We start from the raw sequence: 23841 nt of genomic DNA on the forward strand, positions 1-23841 counted from the left end.
CTTATTCATTTAAATGAGAGATGCATATGTGTATAAATGAGACGACACTATTATTCTTTACTATTTTTCAAAAGACAACTTATCTTGTAATTACGATATTCTTTCACTAAAAGTGGTGATATATTATTAAATAAATGGAGGTATCGCCATCTTTTAGTAAAAAAATAAAAAATAAAAAATAAAAAATCAAAGAATTATCTAAAATTCAATAGAAAATAAACATCGAGTGGGATGTGCTTTAAGCGCTTAACATAAATTACTAATGATAGTGACCCTGATTGGAGATTTTATGGATTAGGTTGAATGGGTAATAATAATTCATTTTCAACTAATAATTTAATATTAATTTTATTAATATTTATTTCTCTTTTTTTAAAATTATTTTTCAATGATTATTGCATGATTCAAATGAAGATAGAATGATTTATTAAAAGAATTAAAAATTATACATCAAAATCGATTTGAAAAATAATTAATTGATTTTTCAATTCAATTGGATTCCATTTTACAATTCATTTCATTTTCCGATTTTTCACGTCACTCCTACCATCCCAATTCTCAAATCCCCGACCCTCTCCCCGAGGCACGAGCATTCAAATCGGTGTTCTGTCAACGGTGACTTCAGTGCTGGATGGATATCGCCCATGGACAACGGAGCTTTTAAGCTCTCTACCCGAAAATTTCTTCTCAGTCCCGGTTTGTCAATAGGCAAATGCCCACTTCCCAAGCACGCTCTGCCCAAGTCGTCGACAGACGCAGGCCGTCGTGAAGTGCAGGAGAGGCGGAGAAGGAATGGTTGCAGAGAAGGGAAAGGTAGTTTATAAGCTGTACAGGGCACTGACCTATGGCCTCACTCCGTTGCTCTACCTTCATCTGCGTTGGCGCAGACTCTGCGGGCGCGAGCACCCCCTTCGGTGGACAGAGCGTCTGGGCCGCCCCTCTCTCTTTCGCCCCCCGGGTCCTCTACTCTGGTTTCACGCCGTCTCTTTAGGTTCCCATTTTTTGCACAGCTCTCTTTCATGTTTCCTTTCTGTTTGTTTTCTGTGAAAGCTCTTGGAAATGAAAATGAAAAGGATAATAATTTTGGAAATGTTTGTCCTATTTTGTGGTTGCTGGTCTCACAGGTGTGAACCTCAGTGCAACTGGGTGCATTTGTTTCAATTATTTTCTATCCCTAGATTTTTATCACCAGCTAATCGGAGCCTTGTTTATTTTTTTAAAAACATTTGTCAGTGATTTGTTTATTTACCAATTGTTTTTGATTGTGGCGCAGGTGAAGGAATGGCTGCAATTCCTATAATCAAACATTCTATTCAACAGAGGCCTGATTTTACCATTTTGATGACGACAACGAGGACTACACCACTGTAAGATTTTACTTATCAGATGTCTATGCGTCTACTGTCTGTGCTGTGGAGCCATTTTATTGCCTCTGATTGAAGGCGAATCCATTCGCCAATGTTTTAACAATAGAAAAAAAAAACATGATCATGCTTGTATGTAGGGAGAAATCGGCAGGAGTTTTTCACCTAAGAAATAGATGGAGTTAAATATGTGATGATGAAAATCATTTCCAAATCAAGCCATTCTTGATGAATTTTCCTGTTTATTTGATATAGAAGTTTAGAGCAACACCAAGGAACTCTGAACTTCATAAGTTTAAAGTTATGTTTGCCAATTTTGAATATCTTTCCTAAATGGATCTTTGATGGACTTAATTCTGCCTAATGGACTATACTACTGATTCTATAATGTCTATATGTGACATAAAAAAGTTATGATTTGTTCATGTTCTACTTTGGTTAGAGGTTTTTGTCTTTAGAAGACTTGAATGAATGCAAATTAACATGGGTTTCGACCTTCAGTCCAATCAAGCCCAAAGAGGTGGTTGAAGCTCTTATGGTCTTTGCATCTACTCTAGGAAGCCCCAAAACTAACATGGATATCGATACAGCATGGTATACATTAATTAATATTAAAAAATATATGTTTAGGCATGTTTCCATTTTAGATGATAAATATTGTAGGAATTCTAATTTAAAATGAAATATAGGCATTGTTCATGCACAATTATCAATTGCGTATTTAACACACTATGATTATATGATGATTAGCTACATTCATAATACAGAATATTGGTCTAGCAACAAAAAATAATAAAAAAAAACACTCAAGGAACATAGAAATAAATGAATTATCATCATTCATCGACATTGAAAAATTATCCAAGAAAAATACAAACTGCACAACCAACAACCACCACAATCTTTGAAAAACACTGCCCAGCTCATCAAAGGAAGGCTTGCAAACTCAACCACTTTGGCCCTTCCAAAGGCTCATCTGAACTATATTCTCCAATGTCCGACATCTTGCTTGGTCCTTCCTTGTTTTCTTGTGTCTTTCGTGATAAACGTCAAATATTAGTATTCACATTTATTTAATCTTCTACATATTTAGCTGCCATCTTGTTTATATTCAATGAGTGGATGAGTGAGTACGTACAATTCCTCTCACAACAAGAAGATAAGAAAGGTTGTCCTAGAAGCTTGAAGGCTCACAATTGAAGCATAGATGCTGGCGAACCATGGACATACCACCCAAATCTTTGGTTCCAAAGTCAAACTATTTCGTGTGGATTCAAGGGCACCAAACGAACATGTATAGAAAATCTGGCTAGTTCCACATTTGCATTCTTCCTATTATTGGGGTTGGGAAAAAAATCTTCACATACATTTATTCCTTTCCTTAGAAATTTCATTATTGGCTTATGGAGCTATGTGTTTTGTAGCCCCATAATCCACTCTTCATTTAAAGTCTAAATAATAACAATTTACATATGCTTATTAGAAAATGGAAAAATACACATAAAATTCAAGGAACTTGAAGGGTCATAAAAAGAATAAAGGAGATCACCTCAACTTCAAAGAGTGAGCCAAGCAATGAAATGGTATACAATTTTTTGTCCGTTGAGCAATTAGTATGTCAACAAATACTAAGCCTCATAAAAGGATGATTGACCCCCTATACAAAGCCTTCATGTTGATATATTCATTGTTACCTTTATGGTCTTGCATGGACTATTTATCTCGCTTTATAGTCAAAATTCCTTTCTCTTGATTCTTTGCTGTCATTATATGAGCCACTCTTCAATTTCTTCGGTGTCTTTCCGAGGTACATCTCATTGGTCTTACTATTCATTTTGAGTGATAGGCGTTTTCTCTTCCTCATTGTGTGATATTTTGAATCCCAATAAGTTATTGTTATATATGGGGTATGCTCTCTCTCTCTCTCTCACACACACACACACACACGCATGCACGCACGGTTTGTTTTTTAGGCAAGAGTGCACCATGGCTACTGTAGAAGAGTAAAGGAGAGACTCGTGTTGTGAACCCTTGACCTTCATGTTGATATATTCATTTTTACCTTTATGGTCTTGCATGGAATATTTATCACACTTTATAGTCAAAATTCCTTTCTCTTGATTCTTTGTTGTCATTATATGAGCCACTCTTCAATTTCTTTGGCATCTTTCCGAGGTACATCTCATTGGTCTTACAATTCATTTTGAGTGATAGGCGTTTTCTCTTCCTCATTGTGTGATATTTTGAATCCCAATAAGTTATCATTATCTATGGGATATGCTCTCTCTCTCTCTTTGTCTCTCTCTCTCTCTCACACACACACACACACACACACACACACACACACACACACGTACGCCCACGCACCCACGCACCCACCCACCCACCCACGCACGCACGCACCGTTTGTTTTTTAGGCAAGGGTGCACCATGGCTACTGTAGAAGAGTAAAGGAGAGACTCGTGTTGTGAACCCTTGACCTTCATGTTGATATATTCATTTTTACCTTTATGGTCTTGCATGGAATATTTATCACACTTTATAGTCAAAATTCCTTTCTCTTGATTCTTTGTTGTCATTATATGAGCCACTCTTCAATTTCTTTGGCATCTTTCCGAGGTACATCTCATTGGTCTTACAATTCATTTTGAGTGATAGGCGTTTTCTCTTCCTCATTGTGTGATATTTTGAATCCCAATAAGTTATCATTATCTATGGGATATGCTCTCTCTCTCTCTCTTTGTCTCTCTCTCTCTCACACACACACACACACACACACACACACACACGTACGCCCACGCACCCACCCACCCACCCACCCACGCACGCACGCACCGTTTGTTTTTTAGGCAAGAGTGCACCATGGCTACTGTAGAAGAGTAAAGGAGAGAGTCGTGTTGTGAACCCTTGATTCATATCCAAGGAGATTGGAAAAGGTGGGGGAGAGTCCACATCTTTTTGTTTTCAAATACACTCAATCTTGTAATAGATGGGTTAGATTTCCTACAGTTGCTGCAAAATGGTTTTTTGCTGGATTGCCGTCGATCTTTAGTTGGTTCGAAAGGGGTTTCCGAAGCATTTTTATGGGTAACATTTTGTATTGGATGGTGATTTATTTAACAAAGGTGAGGAAATTTTTGGATTTAGGGCTGGGTTGGAAAGAAAAGAGATTCTTGGTGTTTGTTCCTTGTGGTTCAAAAGGTGATGGGTGGTGAAGCTTTGTGAGTGAGTTTTGTAAGTTGGCTAGGGATATTTGTTCAATGGCAAAGGTGAATGAAGATAGTGAGTTGGCTGGGGATCTTTGTCCGATGACAAAGGTGAAGGAAGTTAGTGAGTTTATTGATCATGGAGTCATGTAGAAATCATGTTTGTAACTTTGTGCATGTTTTGGTGTTGAGATGCTAATGAAGGAACTCAGGCATTCATTGTCTGAAGTCATGAATCCTTGCATGGAGCTGAGGACTCCGACAAACAAGGTGGCTAGGGTTATGGTAGGGGCTACAGGAATGGAAAAGGGGGCTAAGGTTTCTCTTGGGAGGATTGTAGAATAACAACACCAAGATTTGTTTTGAAGAAACGATTGAAGAGATAACACAAACTTTTATTACAACAATCGGATTACAACAATCTGTCCAACCATGCACTCACTAAATGAGTTTCAATGGCGAAAGGACATCAAATAGAAAAACAAAAGAGGACACAATCTTGTAGTCGAGATGTGTGTAGTGCTACGGTGGGGGGTAATTATTTATAGCCTCTGGTCCATGGAAGAAGCACATGGGTGGCTCACCTACCATGGTAGGTGGTGGTAGCTCACCTACCATGGTTGACTTTGACATTAGTGGCCGATTTTGACATTAGTCGCTATCTTTGACATTAGTGGCCATCTTTGACATACCGTGCCCACCATTCACACTGGATAGGCCGTACTGTCTTGAGGGGCGTTGCCCCCTATACCTCCTACCGGGGGCGCTGCCCTCGAATCCCTATGTCCCGGAGGGGAACGTCTTCTATCTTCGTAGTACCATTGCAGTCTACCGCTTCGACTTCATCTAAACCATACGTTAGGTAAGTGTGCCAAATACTCATGGGAGGCGGGCATTGCACACATATACACCAACACCCCCCCTCAATGTCCACCTACGCTCTGGACCAATACCAAGAGCATCCCGATGCTTTTGAAAGTCGGAACTACCCAATGCTTTGGTGAAGATATTTGCATGATTATCTTCTGTTGGGCAATACTCCATCTCAACAACCTCATCCTCAATGAGTTTTCGTATGTAGTGATACTGAATCTCAATGTGCTTGGTTTTTGCGTAAAACATTGGTTTCTTATTGATAGCTATACAACTTTGATTGTCACAGTAAATTAGAGTTGCGACATTTATCGTTATCCCAATATCAGGAAGAAGTCTTCTTATTCAGACAGCTTCACATGAGGTGAGACAAGCTGACTTGCACTCGGCTTTTGTGGATGATAGCGACACTGTTGGCTGCTTTTTGCTTGTCCACGAGATGATTTTATTCCCAAAGAGAAAACAATATCCAGAAATTGACTTTCTGGAATTAATATCTCCTACCCAATCGGAGTCACAATATCCAATTTGGGAGTTCCCTGATGTATAAGAGATGCCAAAATGAGGAGTCCCTTTTATATACTCGAGGACCCTCATTTCATCCTTCCAGTGAATTTATCGTGACTTATTTGTAAATCTACTTAAAATACCAACTGCAAAACTGATATCGGGCCTTGTGTTGCACAGGTACACCAAACTCTCAATTAGGCTTCTTTACCTTTTAGTATCAACAAGTGGAGAGGGATCTTCAATGGAGAGCTTAATTTTTACTTCCATTGGAGTAACCACTGGAGTGCATTTTGCCATCCCAAATGCCTTCAATAACTCTTAAGCATATCGTTGCTGAGAAATAAAGATTTCTCCTGGATCCTGCCACACTTCAATGCCTAAGAAGAAGTGGAGTAGTCCCAAGTCTGTCATCTCAAATTCTGAGCATAGGCCTTCACAGATGTTGTTGATCTTCTCCTTGTGGTCACCTGTAAGCACAAGATCATCTACATATAGTACAATTATTACATACATCCCGTTCTCCTTTAGTACATATAAATTTGCATTAGAGATACTTATACAAAATCCATAATTGGTAAAAAAGGAATCAATCCTCTGGTACCAAGCTCAACTTGTTTCAACCCATATAAGCCTTTCTTCAACCTGCACACTTTGTTGTCTGAATTTGGCAATTCAAATCCTGGTGGTTGCATCACATAAACCTCCTCTTTAAGATGATCATTAAGGAATGCAGACTTCACGTTCATTTGAAATATCACCCAACTTTTGTGTGCGGTAGTAGTCAAAACCAGACGGATTGTTTCCATGCGGGCTGTTGGTGCAAAGGTTTCGGTAACATCAAAACCTTCCACCTGAGAAAATCCTTATGCTACAAGGTGAGCTTTGTACTTCTCTAAAGTACCATCAGCTTTATATTTTACCTTCCATATCCACTTCGTGCCGATTACCTTCCTATGAGGGGGATGATCTACGATCTCCCAAGTATCATTTTTCATGACACTTTCATATTCAGCTTCCATAGCCGTTCTCCACTTCAGATCAGCCAGCGCTTCATCTAGGCTACTTGGTTCCTTAACTATACTGATTATTGTTGGGCTTTTGTGGAGCCTAGTTGCGTTAAATTTGGATGATGACTCGAATTTTCTTTAATAAGAGATTTCTATCCTTAGGCTTAGTCCATGGAGCGAAGGATTAGGCCATCCTAAGCTGTACTCATGGGGGCGGGAAATTTTTTTGGGCCCATTCCGTTTTGTAGCCCATTCGGAACCCTGTGCGCAGCATATAAAATGATTGTTTTTGGGTGATTAGGGTAAGGGGTCACAGTTCGCGAGAGAGCGAGAGAGAGAGCATTGTACCGCCGCACTCTCTGTATTTTTCTTCCTCATAATAGTGAAATCCCTGCAACTCCGTGGACGTAGGCAAAATTGCCGAACCATGTAAACACTTTCTTGTGTGTGTGATTGATTTTTCCCAACAATTGGTATCAGAGCTTAGGGTTAGGTTTGAGTGGGAGCAATGACAGAGGAAGCAGGAAAGGCGTTTGGAATAGAAAAGTTTGATGGCACAGACTTTGGATTCTGGAGGATGCAGATTGAGGATTATCTCTATGGGAAGAAGTTACATTTGCCGCTTCTAGGAGAAAAACCTGCTACTATGAAGGACGAGGAATCGACTCTCCTTGACAGACAGGTACTGGGAGTTATAAGATTAACTCTGTCTAGGTCTGTTGCACACAACGTTGTGAAGGAGAAGACAACCATTAGCAAATAACAAGGTACATCTGATGAAGAAATTGTTTAATTTGAAGATGACAGAGAATGCATTAGTAGCACAACATCTGAATAAGTTTAATACTATCACAAATCAATTATCGTTTGTAGAAATTGATTTTGGTGATGAGATTCGTGCATTTGATCATTTTGGCTTCGTTGCCAAACAGTTGTGAGGCAATGAGGATGGCAGTAAGCAACTCTACTAGAAAAGAAAAACTGAAGTATAATGATATACGGGATTTAATTCTGGTTGAGGAGATTCACAGCAGAGATGCGGGTGAAACCTCAGGATTTGGTTCTGCCCTAAACCTTGAGACAAGAGGCAGAGGTAATGACCGAAATTCAGATCGGGGTAGATCAAAATCCAGAAACTATAATCGAAATAGAAGTAAATCTAGATTTGGCCAAAAGGGACAATGCTGGAACTACGGGAAAACGGGTCACTTTAGGAGACAATGCAAAAGTCTTAAGAAGAAGAATGAGGATGATTCTGCTAATGCTGTAACAGAAGAGGCACGTGATGCATTACTTCTTGCAGTAGACAGTCCACTTGATGATTGGGTTTTGGACTCAGGAGCTTCGTTTAATACCACTTCACACCATGAAATCATATAGAACTATGTAGCAGGAGATTTTGGTAAGGTGTATTTGGCTGATGGTACAACCTTGGATGTTGTGGGTATGAGAAACATTTGGATGTCGTTGCCTAATGGGCTTGTTTGGTTACTGGAGAAGGTACGACATATTCCTGACCTGAGAAGGAATTTGATTTCTGTCGGACAGCTTGATGATGAAGGGCATGAAATGTTGTTTGCTGGTGGCGCTTGGAAGGTTATAAAGGGAGCCAGAGTATTGGCTCGTGGAAAGAAATCTGGTACTCTATACATGACTTCTAGTCCAAGAGACACAATTGCAGTTGCTGAAGCAAGTACTAATACAAGCTTATGACATTGCAGACTTGGTCACATGAGCGAGAAAGGGATGAAGATGCTGTTGTCAAAAGGGAAACTACCGGAATTGAGGTCCGTTGATTTTGACTTGTGTGAAAGCTGCATATTAGTAAAGTAGAAAAGAGTGAGTTTCTTGAAAAGTGGCAGAACACCAAAGGCTGAAAAATTGGAGTTAGTGCACATAGATTTGTGGGGGCCTTCTCCCGTTGTATCCCTTGGAGGTTCAAGGTACTACGTTACTTTCATTGATGACTCAACTAGAAAGGTATGGATTTATTTTCTGAAAAATAAATATGATGTATTTGAAACTTTTAAGAAGTGGAAAGCTATGGTTGAGACAAAGACAGGTTTGAAAGTAGAGTGTTTGAGGTCGGACAATGGAGGAGAGTAAATAGATAGAGGGTTCAGAGAGTATTGTGCTGCACATGGAATCAGAATGGAAAAGACCATTCCTGGGACACCACAACAGAATGGTGTGGTTGAGCGCATGAATAGATTTCTCAATGAGCGTGCTAGGAGTATGAGGTTGCATGTTGGACTACCAAAAACTTTCTGGGCTGATGCTGTTAGTACTGCAGCTTATCTGATAAACCGAGGACCTTCGGTTCCCATGGAGTTTAGACTTCCTAAAGAGGTTTGGAGCGATAAAGAGATAAAGTTTTCTCACTTAAAAGTTTTTGGTTGTGTTTCTTATGTTCATATTGATTCTGATACTCGTAGTAAACTTGATGCAAAGTTCAAAATATGTTATTTCATTGGCTATGGTGATGAGAAATTTGGCTGTTGGTTTTGGGATGAACAAAACAGGAAAATCATCAGAAGTAGAAATGTGATATTTAATGAACAGGTTATGTATAAGGATAGGTCAACTGTAGTTTCAGATGTCACAGCGATAGATCAGAAGAAATATGAGTTTGTTAACTTAGATGAGTTGACTGAAAGTACTGTCCAGGAAAGGGGTGAAGATGATAAGGAGAATGTAGAATCACAGGCAAATCAGAACATACCTGTAGCTACGGTCTGTAGATCTTCCAGGACCATTAGACCTCCACAGCGTTATTCACCTGCTCTAAATTATCTCCTGCTAATTGATGGTGGTGAGGCAGAGTGTTATGATGAAGCCTTGTAGGATGAAAGTTCAAGCAAGTGGGAGTTAGCCATGAAGGATGAAATGGATTCCTTGTTGGGGAATCAGACATGGGAACTGATTGAATTGCCAGTAGGGAAGAAGGCTTTGCACAACAAGTGGGTATACAGAATAAAGAACGAACGTGATGGTAGCAAGCGCTACAAAGCCATATTAGTTGTCAAAGGTTTCCAGCAAAAGGAGGACATTGACTTCACATAAATATTTTCTCCTATTGTGAAGATGTTGACAATTAGATTGGTACTGGGAATGATGGCTGCAGAAAATCTACATCTTGAGCAGTTAGATGTGAAAACGGCATTCTTTCATGGTGATTTTAGAGGAAGACATCTACATGATTCAGCCAGAAGGGTTCATTGTCCAGGGACAAAAGAATTTAGTCTGCAAACTGAGAAAGAGCTTGTATGGTCTAAAACAAGCTCCAAGACAGTGATATAAGAAATTTGATAGTTTTATGCATAAAATTGGGTTCAAGAGATGTGAAGCTGATCACTGTTCTTATGTTAAGTTCTTTTACAATTCTTACATCATTTTACTGTTATATGTAAATGATATGCTCATTGTAGGGTCTAGCATTGAGGAGATTAATAATCTGAAGAAGCAATTATCAAAACAGTTTGCAATGAAGGATTTGGGAGCTGCAAAGCAAATCCTTGGAATGAGAATCATTAGAGACAAGGCTAATGGTACATTGAAGCTTTCACAGTCAGAGTATGTGAAGAAAATTCTCAACAAGTTCAACATGAATGAAGCTAAACCAGTGAGCACACCCTTGGGTAGTCATTTCAAACTAAGCAAGGAACAGTCACCGAAGACAGAAGAAGAAAGGGACCATATGAGCAAGGTGCCATATGCTTTAGCTATTGGCAGCTTGATGTATGCTATGGTGTGTACAAGGCCAGACATTGCACATGTAGTGAGAGTTGTGAGCAGATTCATAAGTAGGCCAGGAAAGTAGCATTGGGAGGCAGTCAAGTGGATTCTGAGATATCTGAGGGGTTCATCAGATACTTGTCTTTGCTTCACAGGTGCAAGTTTGAAACTGTAGGGTTATGTAGATGTTGATTTTTCTGGTGATAATGATAATAGAAAGAGTACTACTGGGTTTGTATTTACTCTGGGTGGTACAGCTATATCTTAGGCTTCAAATTTGCAAAAGATTGTTAATTTGTCTACTATAGAAGCTGAGTATGTTGCAGCAACTGAAGCTGGAAAGGAGATGATTTGGCTGCATGGTTTCTTAGACGAATTGGGTGAGAAGCAGAAGATGGGCATTCTACACAGTGACGGTCATAGTGCAATTTTTCTTGCCAAAAATTCGGCTTTTCATTCAAAGTCGAAACATATACAGACAAAATACCACTTTATCTGTTACCTTGTTGAAGATAAGCTAATTCAGCTTTGCATTCAAAGTCGAAACATATACAGACAAAATATCACTTTATCCGTTATCTTGTTGAAGATAAGCTGGTAAATACTTGAGAAGATTTTGTGGATCTAAGAACCCGACAAACATGTTGATTAAGGGTGTTACTATTGAGAAGTTGAAGGCAACTTCAGTTGGTCTTCTAGCTTGAGGACAGGAGGATGAGTTGCAAGGATGCGTGATTGTTCATTTGGAGGATTGCAGTCGATATTAGTGATTGAACTAGTCTCCAAGTGGGAGATTTGTTGGGCTTTTGTGGAGCCTAGTTGCGTTAAATTTGGATGATGACCCGACTTTTCTTTAATGAGAGATTTCTATCCTAAGACTTAGCCCATTCGGAACCCTGTGCGTAGCATATAAAATGATTTTGGGTGATTAGGGTAAGAGGTCACACTTCGCGAGAGAGTGAGAGAGAGAGCATTGTACCGTTGCATTCTCTGTATTTTTCTTCCTGATAATAGTGAAATCCCTGCAACTCCGTGGACGTAGGCAAAATTGCCGAACCATGTAAATACTGTCTTGTGTGTGTGATTGATTTTTCTTTGGCGTGTATTCTTTCTCTATTTTGTTTCTCATAGGTTTCGGGAATTTGTTCTTAATTCCCAACAATTATATAAGCCATTAAGGCCATATTTACCAAGTGTTCTGCTGATCGTTGTTATTCCTCTATTCTCTTCGACCTTCGAGGTCCATCAGGTTGTGAGCTTTGATTCACAGGTTGTGGATTGCCTTCGTCAAAGAGCTGTTGTACCCATCTAGGGTGTGGCTTCTAAATAGGTGCTACTAGTACAACAAGCTAGCTTTGAATTTCTTTATCATTCACCTCAATCTGCTGCTCTGAGTGAGGCACATGGTGGGTTACTTTATTGGTTGATGGTAAAGTGGGCCGATCTCTATCTCCCACTGAGTGTGGTCCTTCATTAAATACCACATCTCGGCTTGTGACAATCTTCTTTGCCTCTACATCACACAGACGATATGCCTTCGATTCTGTACTGTATCTCAAGAAGATGCACTTTCGACTCTTGTCATCTAACTTTCTTCGTCTGTCATCTGGAACGTGCACCAAACATCTATAGCCAAATGTTCTAAGATGAGAAACGGAGGGTTTCTTATCTGAGTAAGCCTCATGAGGTGTTTTATTCCCCAAAACTTTAGTGAAGCATCGGTTGAGGATATACACAGTTGTATTAACCGCTTCTGCCCAAAACGATTTTGGAAGGTCTTGTGCCTTCATCATTGCTCTGGCTATCTCCATTACGGTGCGATTTCGCCGTTCCACAACGCCATTCTGGTGTGGAGTTTTTGGTGCCGACAATTGGCGCTTGATGCCAAATGCACTGCAATAATTGTTGAACTCCCCTAATGTGAACTTGCCTCCTCGATCTGTTCGAAGTTTCTTTAACTGCAAACCTGTCTCATTTTCAACAAGTTAATGCCACACTTTAAATTTTACAAAAGTCTCAGCCTTATCACGAAGAAAGTACACCCACATCTTTCTACTATAATCATCGACTAACAGTATAAATTAGAAAGATCCTCCTAGTGCAAGAGTAGCCATTTTACCACATAGATCTGCATGTACCAGCTCTAGAGGAAGCTTTGATTTGTTGTTGCACTCTTGTGGAAATGACATACGATGTTGCTTGCCTAGCATGCAAACTTCACAAGGCTCTATAGTATCAACTACTATAGGCAGATCAACCACCATTTCCTTTCTCTGCATCTCCTTCAAAACTGCATAGGAGACGTATCCAAACCTTTCATGCCAAAGTCTACTTGTTGTATCTCTAGTTGTTGCGGCAAGTGCCACAAACTCATACATGTTATTCTTTCGAATACCTTCGCCCACAATGCTGCCATTGCTATCAATGATCTCAGCTTTTGTTTTCATAAATCGTACTTCATAGTCACGGTCAGTGATAGCAGTTACAGATAAAAGATTCCTCTTAATTGGAGGAACATAAAGGACATATGAAAGAGTTTTACCTTGGCCATTCGTGGTTTTTAAGGAATGGATCCAGTGCCCTCTACTGGACACTTTGCATTATTTCCGACAATCACATTCGTAGGTTCATCTAGAGGCTTAAAGGAACCATACTAGTCCTTTTTGCTGGTCATGTGTCGGGAAGCTCCACTGTCAAGTACGCATGAGCAATCTCCTGGTACTATTTGAGTAGTTGAGCACATTTCTTTTGTAACCATGAAAAGATCTAATTCTGGTTCAGCATAATTTGCTATTTGTCTGACATTCCACATAGGCTTCAACGTGCCGTTCTTTTCATCGTGGATACTTTTTCTGCAATTATTGGCTGCATGCCCCTTTTTGTTGCAGTAGGCACGTACCAGAAAATCTCTTCTTGTTCTTTCCCTTCTTTTTTTCAACATTATTGTCCTTGCCTTTGATCTGCATGGTGAAAGCACTACTGCTTTCATTTTCTCTGGTTTTCAGCCTCATCTTCTCCTCTAGCAGTAAATAACATAATTCCTTAAAGGTTAGTGTAGGAGTTCTAATCTGCATGTTAAGAGCAGTTACTAGACTATCATATTTTGATGGCAGCACTCGAATACATCTTCGAGCTAACTCTTCACTGGTCTTTGCTATGCCCACTACCGCCATCTGATCACACAAATTTTTGATTCTGGTGATATATACTTCTGCCAATTCTCCGTCATGTAGCTTTTTTGCAGCAAGTTGATTCTCTAAGTTCTGAATGCGTGTTTGGTTCCTTGTTTCATTTTGATTCTTCAGACCATTCCAAGCATCTGCAGCCTTGGATGTATGTTGGATCAACGTAAGTACAGAATCAGATACAGTTGTGACAATAGCACAAAGTGCATCTACATTCCGCCTTTTCCATGCTTTGACTTGGGCAGCATCTAGAGGGATGATTACCTTAGGATTGGTGGGATCAGGCGTGCCAATCTAATATGGATCCGTACCTTGAGCTGTATCAAGTATTTCATATGAATCCAGAATAGCACTCATCTTGAACTTCCACAAAGTGTAGTTCGTGCCATCTAGCTTTCCTTCTGTGAATGCTAGTGGACGTATCCGAAGTGCTGGTGGAGATGCAGTAATGGAATATGAAGTTCCTGCCATTGCAACGTCGCAACAATTATAGTTGTTTCTTCTTAGTAGCCTTCAGCTCTGATACCATGTAGAATAACAACACTAAGATCCGTTTTGAAGAAACGATTGAAGAGATAACACAAAGTTTTATTACAACAATTGGATTACAACAATTTGTCCAACCATGCACTCACTAAATGAGTTTCAATGGCGAAAGGACAACAAATAAAAAAACAAAAGATGACACAATTTTGCAGTCGAGATGTGTGTGGTGCTCTGGTGGGGGGGTCTTATTTATAGCCTCTGGTCCGTGGAAGAAGCACATGGGTGGCTCACCTACCATGGTAGGTCGTGGTAGCTCACCTACCAAGGCTAACTTTGACATTAGTGGCCGACTTTGACATTAGTGGTCGACTTTGACATTATTGGCCATCTTTGACATTAGTGGCCGTCTTTGACATTAGTAGCCATTTTGACATACCGTGCCCACCGTTCACACTAGATAGGCCATACCGTCTCGGGGGGTTGGGATGGCAGAATGCACTCCAGTGGTTACTCCAATAGAAGTAAAAATTAAGCTCTCCATTGAAGATCCCTCCCCACTTATTGATACTAAAAGGTACAGAAGCCTAATTGGGAGTTTGGTGTACCTGTGCAACACAAAGCCCGATATCAGTTTTGCAGTTGGTATTCTAAGTAGATTTGCAAATAAGCCACGAGAAATTCACTCGAAGGCTAAAATGAGGGTCCTCAAGTTTATAAAAGGGAATTCTCATTTTGGCATCTCTTATACATCAGGGAATTCCCTAATTAGATATTGTGACTCCGATTGGGCAGGAGATATTGATTCTAGAAAGTCAGTTTCTGGATATTGTTCTCTCTTTGGGAATAGAATTATCTCGTGGACAAGCAAAAAGCAGCCAATAGTGTCGCTATCATCTACAGAAGCCGAGTACAAGTCAGCTTGTCTCACCTCATGTGAAGTTGTCTGGGTAAGAAGACTTCTTATTGATATTGGGATAACGATAAATGCCACAACTCTGATTCACTATGACAATCAAAGTTGCATAGCTATCAGTAAGAACCCGATGTTCCACGCAAGAACCAAGCACATTGAGATTTAGTATCACTACATACGAGAACTCATTGAGGATGAGGTTGTTGAGATGGAGTATTGCCCAACAGAAGATAATCATGCAGATATTTTCACCAAAGCATTGGGTAGTTCCGACTTCCAGAAGCATCGGCATGCTTTTGGTATTGGTCCAAGAGCGTAAGGGGGGGGTTGTTGGTGTATATGTGTGCAATGCCCACCTCCCACGAGTTAATTGGCACACTTACCTGACGTATGGTTCAGATAAGGTCGAAGCGATATACCGCAATGGTACTACGAAGACAAAAGACGTTCCCCTCCGAGACACAGGAGTCCGGGGGTAGTGCCCTCGGTGGGGGGTATAGGGGGGCAACGCCGCCCGAGACGGTATGACCTATCCAGTGTGAACGGTGGGCACGGTATGTCAAAGATGGCCACTAATGTCAGAGACGGCCGCTAATGTCAAAGACGATCACTAATGTCAAAGTTGACCACTAACGTCAAAGACGGCCACTAATGTCAAAGTCAGCCATGGTAGGTGAGCTACCACCACCTACCGTGGTAGGTGAGCCACCCATGTCCTTCTTCCATGGACAAGAGGCTATAAATAAGACCCCACCCATCGAAGCACTACCCACATCTCGACTACAAGATTGTGTCCTCTTTTGTTTTTCTATTTCTTGTGCTTTCCCCATTGATGCTCATTTAGTGAGTGCATGGTTAGACAGATTGTTGTAATCCAATTGTTGTAATAAAACTTTGTGCTATCTCTTCAATCGTTTCTTCAATGTGCCGTTCTTTTCATCGTGGATGCATTTTTTGCAATCCTTGGCTACATGCCTCTTTTTGTTGTAGTAGTAGTACGTACCAGAAAATCTCTTCTTGTTCTTTCCCTTCTTCATTTCAACATTATTGTCCTTGCCTTTGATGTGCACGGTGAAAGCACTATTGCTTTCATTTTCTCTGGTTCTCAGCCTCATCTCCTCCTCTAGCAGTAAAGCACATAATTCCTCAAAGGTTAGTGCGGGAGTTCTAATTTGCGTGTTAAGAGCAGTTACTGGACTGTCTTATTTTGATGGTAGCACTCGAATACACCTTCGAGCTAACTCCTCATTGGTCTTTGCTATGCCCACTGCCGCCATCTGATCACACAGATTTTTGATTCTGGTGATGAATGCTTCTGCCAATTCTCCGTTATGTTGCTTTTCTGCTGCAAGTTGATTCTCCAAGTTCTGAATGCGTGTCTGGTTCCTTGTTTCATATTGATTCTTCAGACCATTCCAAGCATCTGCAGCCTTGGATGTATGCTGGATCAACGTAAGTGCAGAATCGGATACACTTGTGACAATAGCACAAAGTGCATCTGCATTCCGCCTTTTCCATGCTTTGACTCGGGCAGCATCTGGAGGGATGATTATCTTAGGATTGGTGGGATCAGGCGTGCCAATCTAATCTGGATCCGTACCTTGAGCTGTATCAAGTAGTTCATATGAATCCAGAATAGCACTCATCTTGAACTTCCACAAAGTGTAGTTCGTGCTGTCTAGCTTTCCTTCTGTGAATGCTGGTGGATGTATCCGGAGTGCTGGTGGAGATGCAGTAACGGAAGATGAAGTTCCTGCCATTGCAACGTCTCAACAATTATAGTTGTTTCTTCTTAGTAGCCTTCTGCTCTGATACCATTGAGGAATGCAGACTTCACGTCCATTTGAAATAGCACCTAGCTTCTGTGTGCAGTAGTAGCCAAAACCATACGGATTGTTATGGTAGGCGCTGCAAGAATGGAAGAGGGGGCTAAGGTTTCTCTTGGGAGGATAAGTTAATGAAGATTGGGTGGAGTGGGCCTGGTTGCTTGATGGTTGTTTTGACCTGGGCTAGCTACTTGAAAGAAGAGGAGTATCGTTTTTATCCAAGATGGGCCACATGAACATGCCCATATTTTGGCTTATATTGGTTTATACCTGGCTTAACCTTTTGAACAAAAGAGGGATCCATTTCTTCCTAGTTGGGCCATTCAAATGAAGAGGCTTATACTCTAAATATTGCTGATATGGATCAAGAGATAGTTGCTTGTGGATTTGACCAGCATTCTAATAAGGGTCCAGGTGATTCTATTTGTAGAGGTTCAAGTAGCAAAGAGGCCCAAAAGTTTCTTATTGCAATGTCCAAGGCCTAATGGATCAGTGTGAGGAGCGATGCTGCTCTCTTATGTTTCAAAGGGTCTCTTACTGTTTCAAAAGGGTCTCTTACTGTTTCAAATGGTGGGAAGGTGTCTTCCATTGTCAGAGGAGGTATCACTAGCAGATCACCTGGGGTTTATGGATTGACAATAGAGCTCTCCGTTAAAGATGCTTGTGAGGAATGGTGTATTCCTAAGTGGGGGATGAATTGGGTATTTAAAAGATTCCTAGGTCAAGTGTGTCCTATTTTTAGAACCATAACCAGTATTACACAAACTTAGGGTCTTTCTAAGCAATCGCAAATACCACAAATATTTAATCACACAAATATTTAAAGCAAATATTACAATCACAACGAATTAAATATTAACTTGCAAGTGCTGAAAATATATAGAGAAGGGAGAAAGAGTGCATACACAATATTTTACGAGGTTTGGCTGTATCCGCCTATGTCCTCGTCTCAAGCCAATCTGCTTGAGGATTCCACTAACCTACGCTCTTAATCGGGCGGAACAGAAATCCGTTTACAGCTCCTTACAGGGTGGAGTCCCCCTAGCTCCCTTAACATGGCGGAGCTAAACTGTTAACCGCTCCTTACAGGATGGAGCACCTCCTCCTCAAGCGATACCCCATGCCTGGAACACGGTTCACTACCCGAACCACAGAGATACAAATGATATGAAATAAATTTTTCATACAATAAGATGCTTCTCAATATAAGTAGAGATGTTCAAGTCAAAGCACTATATGCACTCTCAAATGATATGATTTAAAGCTCAGTAGAGTATGTGTTTCTCTTTAAAAATAATTTTCCAAATAAAAATGAGAGTGTGGGAATGAGTTACTCAAATAATCTTTGAGGTATGAAATGTGAGAAGCCTCTCAAGCAAGTATATATATAATGAATATATGCTCAAGGCTTTCTTCAATAACCCAAGGATTTTCTCAAAAATGATTTTCAAAAAGAAAATAGGAGAAGCTAGGGTTTTTGCTCAAAGATAATTTCTTGCAAATGAAAAGATGAGCTCTTGAATCTTGTAATGGAATGCTAAAAAATTCACTAGCACTAAATGTTTCTCCAAAAATATATATCAAGAAAATAGTGGGAGAAACTCAAGATCAACTCTCTAAAAAGATTTCTTAAACAAATACAAGTGGGAGAGTAGAAGATCTTACGATGTGAAAAATAAATGCCCCAATATAATGTTTCTTCGACAACCCTCAAAAGCAATAAACTTGCAAATGAAGGGAGTGAAGGAAAATCAAAGCTCTCTTCAAATTTTTTTTCAAATGAATGAGAGTAGAGAGTAAGATGCTTGCTTGTATGTGTAAGGATAAGAGAAATAAAGCACAAAATTTCTGTGAGAATTTTCAAGATAATCAAAAAGTTGTTAAATGAGTTTTGAGTGGGCTATTTATAGCCTCTCTCAAAAAATGACCGTTAAGGGACCTGTTGGGTAATTATTAATTTGTTTAATTCAAAATTAATGATCGTTTTAGACTTAAAACTTGCCCAACCTGAGAGGTCCGATTGACTGGGGACTGCGCCGGTCGGCTGGCTTTAGGCAATTTTCAAATTCTTGAGAGGTCCGGTCGACTGGGGAATGCGCCGTTCGACTGGCCTTGGGCGATTTTCCAAAACCGCGAGAAACGGCATGCCGAGCTTGATGATCCGGTCGGCCATGTTTAAAGGTCAGTCGACTGGGAATTTGCAGTTCATTTAGGGCCGGTCGACTGGGCCTACTCAATACGGGCCAAATGAATGGGCCGGTCGACTGGGGCTTATAAAACATAAATGGGTCAGTTGACTGGGCTTTTGTAAAATGAGGTTTTGGCCGTTTGGGCAAGGTCGGTTGACTGGACCTTATAGAACATGTAAGGGCTGGTCGACTGGGGTTAATAAAAATCTTAAGTTTAGCCTTGTTTTTGACCTAAAAACATTTCAAACCTGTTGTGTATGAGTATGGCATTTTATGAAAAGTTTTTCCAGAAAACTTTTGGTTCCCTAAGGTCTTTCTACGGTCCATTGAGCTTTAGCAATCATATCATGTAGAGCATGCATTTACAATACAAAAACTAAATGCAATTGCAATTGAAATATATATCTTCTCTTCTTTGCTCTTCAATCTTCTATGGAATACGCCGAGTTGAAATGGTTTTTTTAGTCCCTCGTGGCTTCCATTTTCTCTTTCCTTATGTGTGAGCTGAATTATGAACTTGTTCAAGCACTAGGCACACACATGAGATACTTGTGCTTTGTCATTTTCAAAACATGGATTGGACTCAAAAAGTCAACAATGCTAACTAGGGAAAAACTCTGGTGGAGCAAGAGCTGCAACAGTTGAGGTAAGAATGAGGAGAGCTTCGGAAACTGTTCATGCCCTAAGGTGGTGAGTGTTTCTGGGGAAAGCTAGGATGGAAAGGATTGTAATAGGGCTATGGGTATGAAGATGTGTATAAGCGTCAATGAGCAAGAAAGGAGGGGATAGTTAAGAAAAGCGTTCTTATTAATTATTGTATGAACTCAAACATGTAGGTGAGAAAATTTACAAAAGATATGATGCTGGAAATTTTTATGTTGAGGAGTGCTCTAAGTCTGACTTAGAGAAGGATAAAGGAGCAATTCATTTTGAGAAGGAAAAGAAATTGGGTGATATTTTGGAAAAGGACAGGGAGTATGATGATAGTAATTTTGCATGTGATACTGGTCTATTTTGTATGAGATTGCCAACAATTTGAATATGCTTCCAACTCTTTTGATGCACTTGGGGATGTTTCTTATGTGCCTCTTTTGCTTGAAACTTAGGACGGTGTATGTATTTTTAAGGATAGGGGATTGGGTGTAGACTTAGTAGGAAGTAATTAGTGTAGGGATGTGATCTTGTATACCCCTGTGGAGGAGGTTAGTGCCCATGATGTCGATCAATGAAAACTTTTGGATGATGTGGGATTATGGATGGTTGATCCTTGGAGGAAATGAAGTTCACTTGAATAGTGCTAAAAGTAAAGTGAAGAAAGGTCAATATACATTTGCAGGATTACAGAGCTTTGTTTATTATGATGGGAAGGGCCTTTAAAGAGGGGTTTTCTTCAGTAGGGATTGTTAGTTTTGTCTATGCTTTTATTTCCTTTTCTGTTTTTATTTTTCTTCGCTCTGTGGATCTCCTGTCCTCTCCTTGGTTGTAATTCCGTCTCTCTTATTTTTCTTAATTTATTTCTTTTGCAGCAAAAAAAGTTATCATTTACATCCATTTAGACAAGAAGTTATCATTTACATCCATTTTGATAACATCTCATCATACTCTTATCATAATACATTTTCCCCTGTTGTCATAGTTGTAAATACATAAGGCTTTCGGAATCAAAGAAAGTTCCCAATATCATTACAAAATCTTAATGTAATGATGATGAATTATATTTCAATGCTTCATTCTCTTCATTTTTCTCCAAAACAAGGTATCTGTAAATTGCCCAGTAGAGCACTTGAAGTTCACATAAGATTTTTCATTTAGTATCAGAAAGTATAAAGCAATGAAGTGATTCTAAAATTGGAAGCTAATGTGGTGGATACCCATGTTGGCCAACACATTGCTTGGGTTTATTTTCATGTGCTCGGCCCATGAACATTTAAAAGTTGATATTCTCTAAAGTTCACTTTGAATTTGCATGAATGTTTTGAACTACTGGGGGTTTAATTCCTCATTTAGAAACTGGATAAGTAGGCAACTTGGGATTTCAATCAATAGTGCAAACCTTTGACCAAATTATTTTTTTGAGCTTGATTTTAGTGTACTAGTTGCTTTATTTTGATTATCATGCATGTTTCAGCCCCCATGATTCGCTCAACTAACACTTCCATATAGGCTTAGGTGTTGACATTACTATATCAATTGGTGTTTCTCAAGTTCAAGCTTTTATGTTGTTGTTGGTGTTATCACATGCAAGCCACTATTTGTTACTTCCCTATGTAGGTTGAGTATGTGATGTAGTTTATGCCAATGTTTTAAAAGGCGAGGTGTTTTACCCTCTGTGAGGTGAGGTGAGGCGTAAGCCTTAAGGTGTTGAGGCGTAAGCATTTTGGGACTGTATTTTTTAAATAATTAATAAATGAAATCAATTTATGTATAGTAAAAAAATGAGAAAATTTTTAGAATAATGGAGAATAAAATGAAACATAATTTTAAATATCATATAGGCCAATTTTAGCTAACAAACACAGGCAATACATGTTAAAAAATTAGCATGAGCCATAACATTACAAAAAGAAGAGAAAAGACCTCAGATTGAGAAGCGAGAAGAAATCTCAAAGCAGAGAGGTTTTAGGGGGTCACGGAGAGAGATGAGAGGCTATAGAGGGTTGTTGTAGAGAGTCGAGAGGTTCGAATGGGTCGTCGGAGAGAGATGAGACATCGGAAGGGGTCGTCGGAGGTAAATAAGAGGTTGAAAGGGATCATCGACTCACCGGAGAGAGGCAAGAAGTTGGAGGAGTCTTCGAAGCCAGATGCAAGCTTCGAAAGGAATCGTCGAAGAGAGATGATGCGTTGGAGGAGTCGTCAGAGGCAGATCAAAGGTTGGAAGGGATCGTCTACTCATCAGAGAGAGACGAGAAGCTTGGAGGAATTGTTGGAAGCAGTTGTCGAGTCGTCAGAGAGAGAGGAGCTGGAGGAATCGTCAGAAGTAGTCTTTGGAGAAAGAGGAGCTGGAGGAATCGTCGAGAGAGGGGAAGCTTGCAAGAAAGAAGCTTTGTCTCGAGAGAGGGGGGTTTTGAGGAAACAAGCAGTTGCTTGTTTGTTTGATTTTTGTTTTTATATTTTAAATCAGGTGCTCCCAAAAGGCATACATAAAAGGTGTGATTTTTTTCCTGAGGCATAGTCCTTCTCCCCTGAGGCGTACGCATTGGAGGCTTTACGCCTTTCTGGTTGCGCCTTAGGGCGTTTTGAGCACAAAAAGCCTCAAGAGGCGCCCCGTACGAGTGCCTTTTAAAGCATTGGTTCATGCTAATTTTTCATTTTGCTGCTTGGTTGAAATTGTTCTAGATTGAATTATAACTGTTATGCCATTTCAAACTTGACTTAGAGTTTTCTAAGTGGGGGAGTTTGATGGTCTATGGATAATTCTAGCTGATCATATCCTAATCAAACATTTAGAAATTGAAATTTTTCTTTCTTTAGGAAATCTGATTTATTTTTTGGAATTTTAGTTAATGAAGAATTATTTTGGACATGGTGGTTATTTTGGAGTTTATTTTGATATTTAATTATTTTGGTGTTATTTTTGTAATTTTTGATAATTTTATATTTATATCTTCTTAGTTGCCTATAATTATAGGCTGATGATGTGCGGGACTATTGAACTTGGATGATTAGTTGAATTTGCCCTGCCCTTACATTTAACACACTCTCTCAATTTCTTTATGGATCTCTCTTTCTCCCTCTCTGATGGGGATCAGCAGCCCTTGCCTTTGACCTACGCTGATATGGTGACACGTGGACGACCTTCGGATGTCCACATTGTTGGTAATTCTTGCAGGTACACATGGAGTATTTTGAAGATTTTCAGCATGAGAAGACCCGAGTTGTTATGCCGTGACAAGTCTGAGTTCAACACCCATGTGGGCCCCATGTGGTCATGTGGGCCCCACACGGAATTGGGTTTCCCTTTGACTTTTGTTTTTTATTTAATTTGTAATCTTGCAACACAACTTGCTTGCTTGCATGTGCATGTCTTAGTAAGTTGTGTTAGTATTTATTGTGTCTAGTAAGTTGGAGTATCAGTAAGTTGGGTCATTAATGAGTCTTGTAAGTTGTTTTATTTATTTTCTTTGTCTCCCATGCTTGTATGGGAATTCGTAGTTGTTTAATGTCTTTGTCCCCCCCATGCTAGCTAAGCTTATTAATGCTTTGCCCCCCGATGCTAGCTATATATAGTCCTTCATTGTAAGAACAAAAGTTAAGTTTGAATATTGAAATATTGAAAGGAAATTCCTTTGTTGAAGCTTGTTAGTTTTGTTCAATCCTTGTGATTGTGTAGTGTGAGGCTACATCGTTCTTCTCGGAGATTAGGTGGTGAGAGACCACTGACCTATCCAACAACTCCATCTCCATATCCTCCCTCCCCCACTCTCACGGCCACCACCAAAGTTACATCCACACGGCCAACACTTTCATATCACCACACGGCCACCATCAATCCTTTGCATTGCCGCGTTCAATTGGTATCTCACAAGCTTGCACCAAAGACTCCAGGT

The 23841-nt window shown here is 39.9% G+C and overlaps 1 protein-coding gene across 1 annotated transcript in view; it reads left to right on the forward strand.

Annotated features, from left to right (window-relative positions):
• Positions 1-481: 481 nt before the first annotated feature.
• The window catches only part of LOC131168131 (probable 3-deoxy-D-manno-octulosonic acid transferase, mitochondrial), an 87121-nt gene continuing 63761 nt past the window's right edge, over positions 482-23841 (forward strand). The window contains exons 1-2 of the mRNA XM_058127365.1: positions 482-991; positions 1274-1367. Of these exons, the coding sequence (XP_057983348.1) occupies positions 793-991; positions 1274-1367 (293 nt within the window). The 5' untranslated portion in view covers positions 482-792. The remainder of the gene's footprint in view (positions 992-1273; positions 1368-23841) is intronic.

Source organism: Malania oleifera, chromosome 11 (genome assembly GCF_029873635.1).
Source record: "Malania oleifera isolate guangnan ecotype guangnan chromosome 11, ASM2987363v1, whole genome shotgun sequence".
NCBI lineage: Eukaryota > Viridiplantae > Streptophyta > Magnoliopsida > Santalales > Ximeniaceae > Malania > Malania oleifera.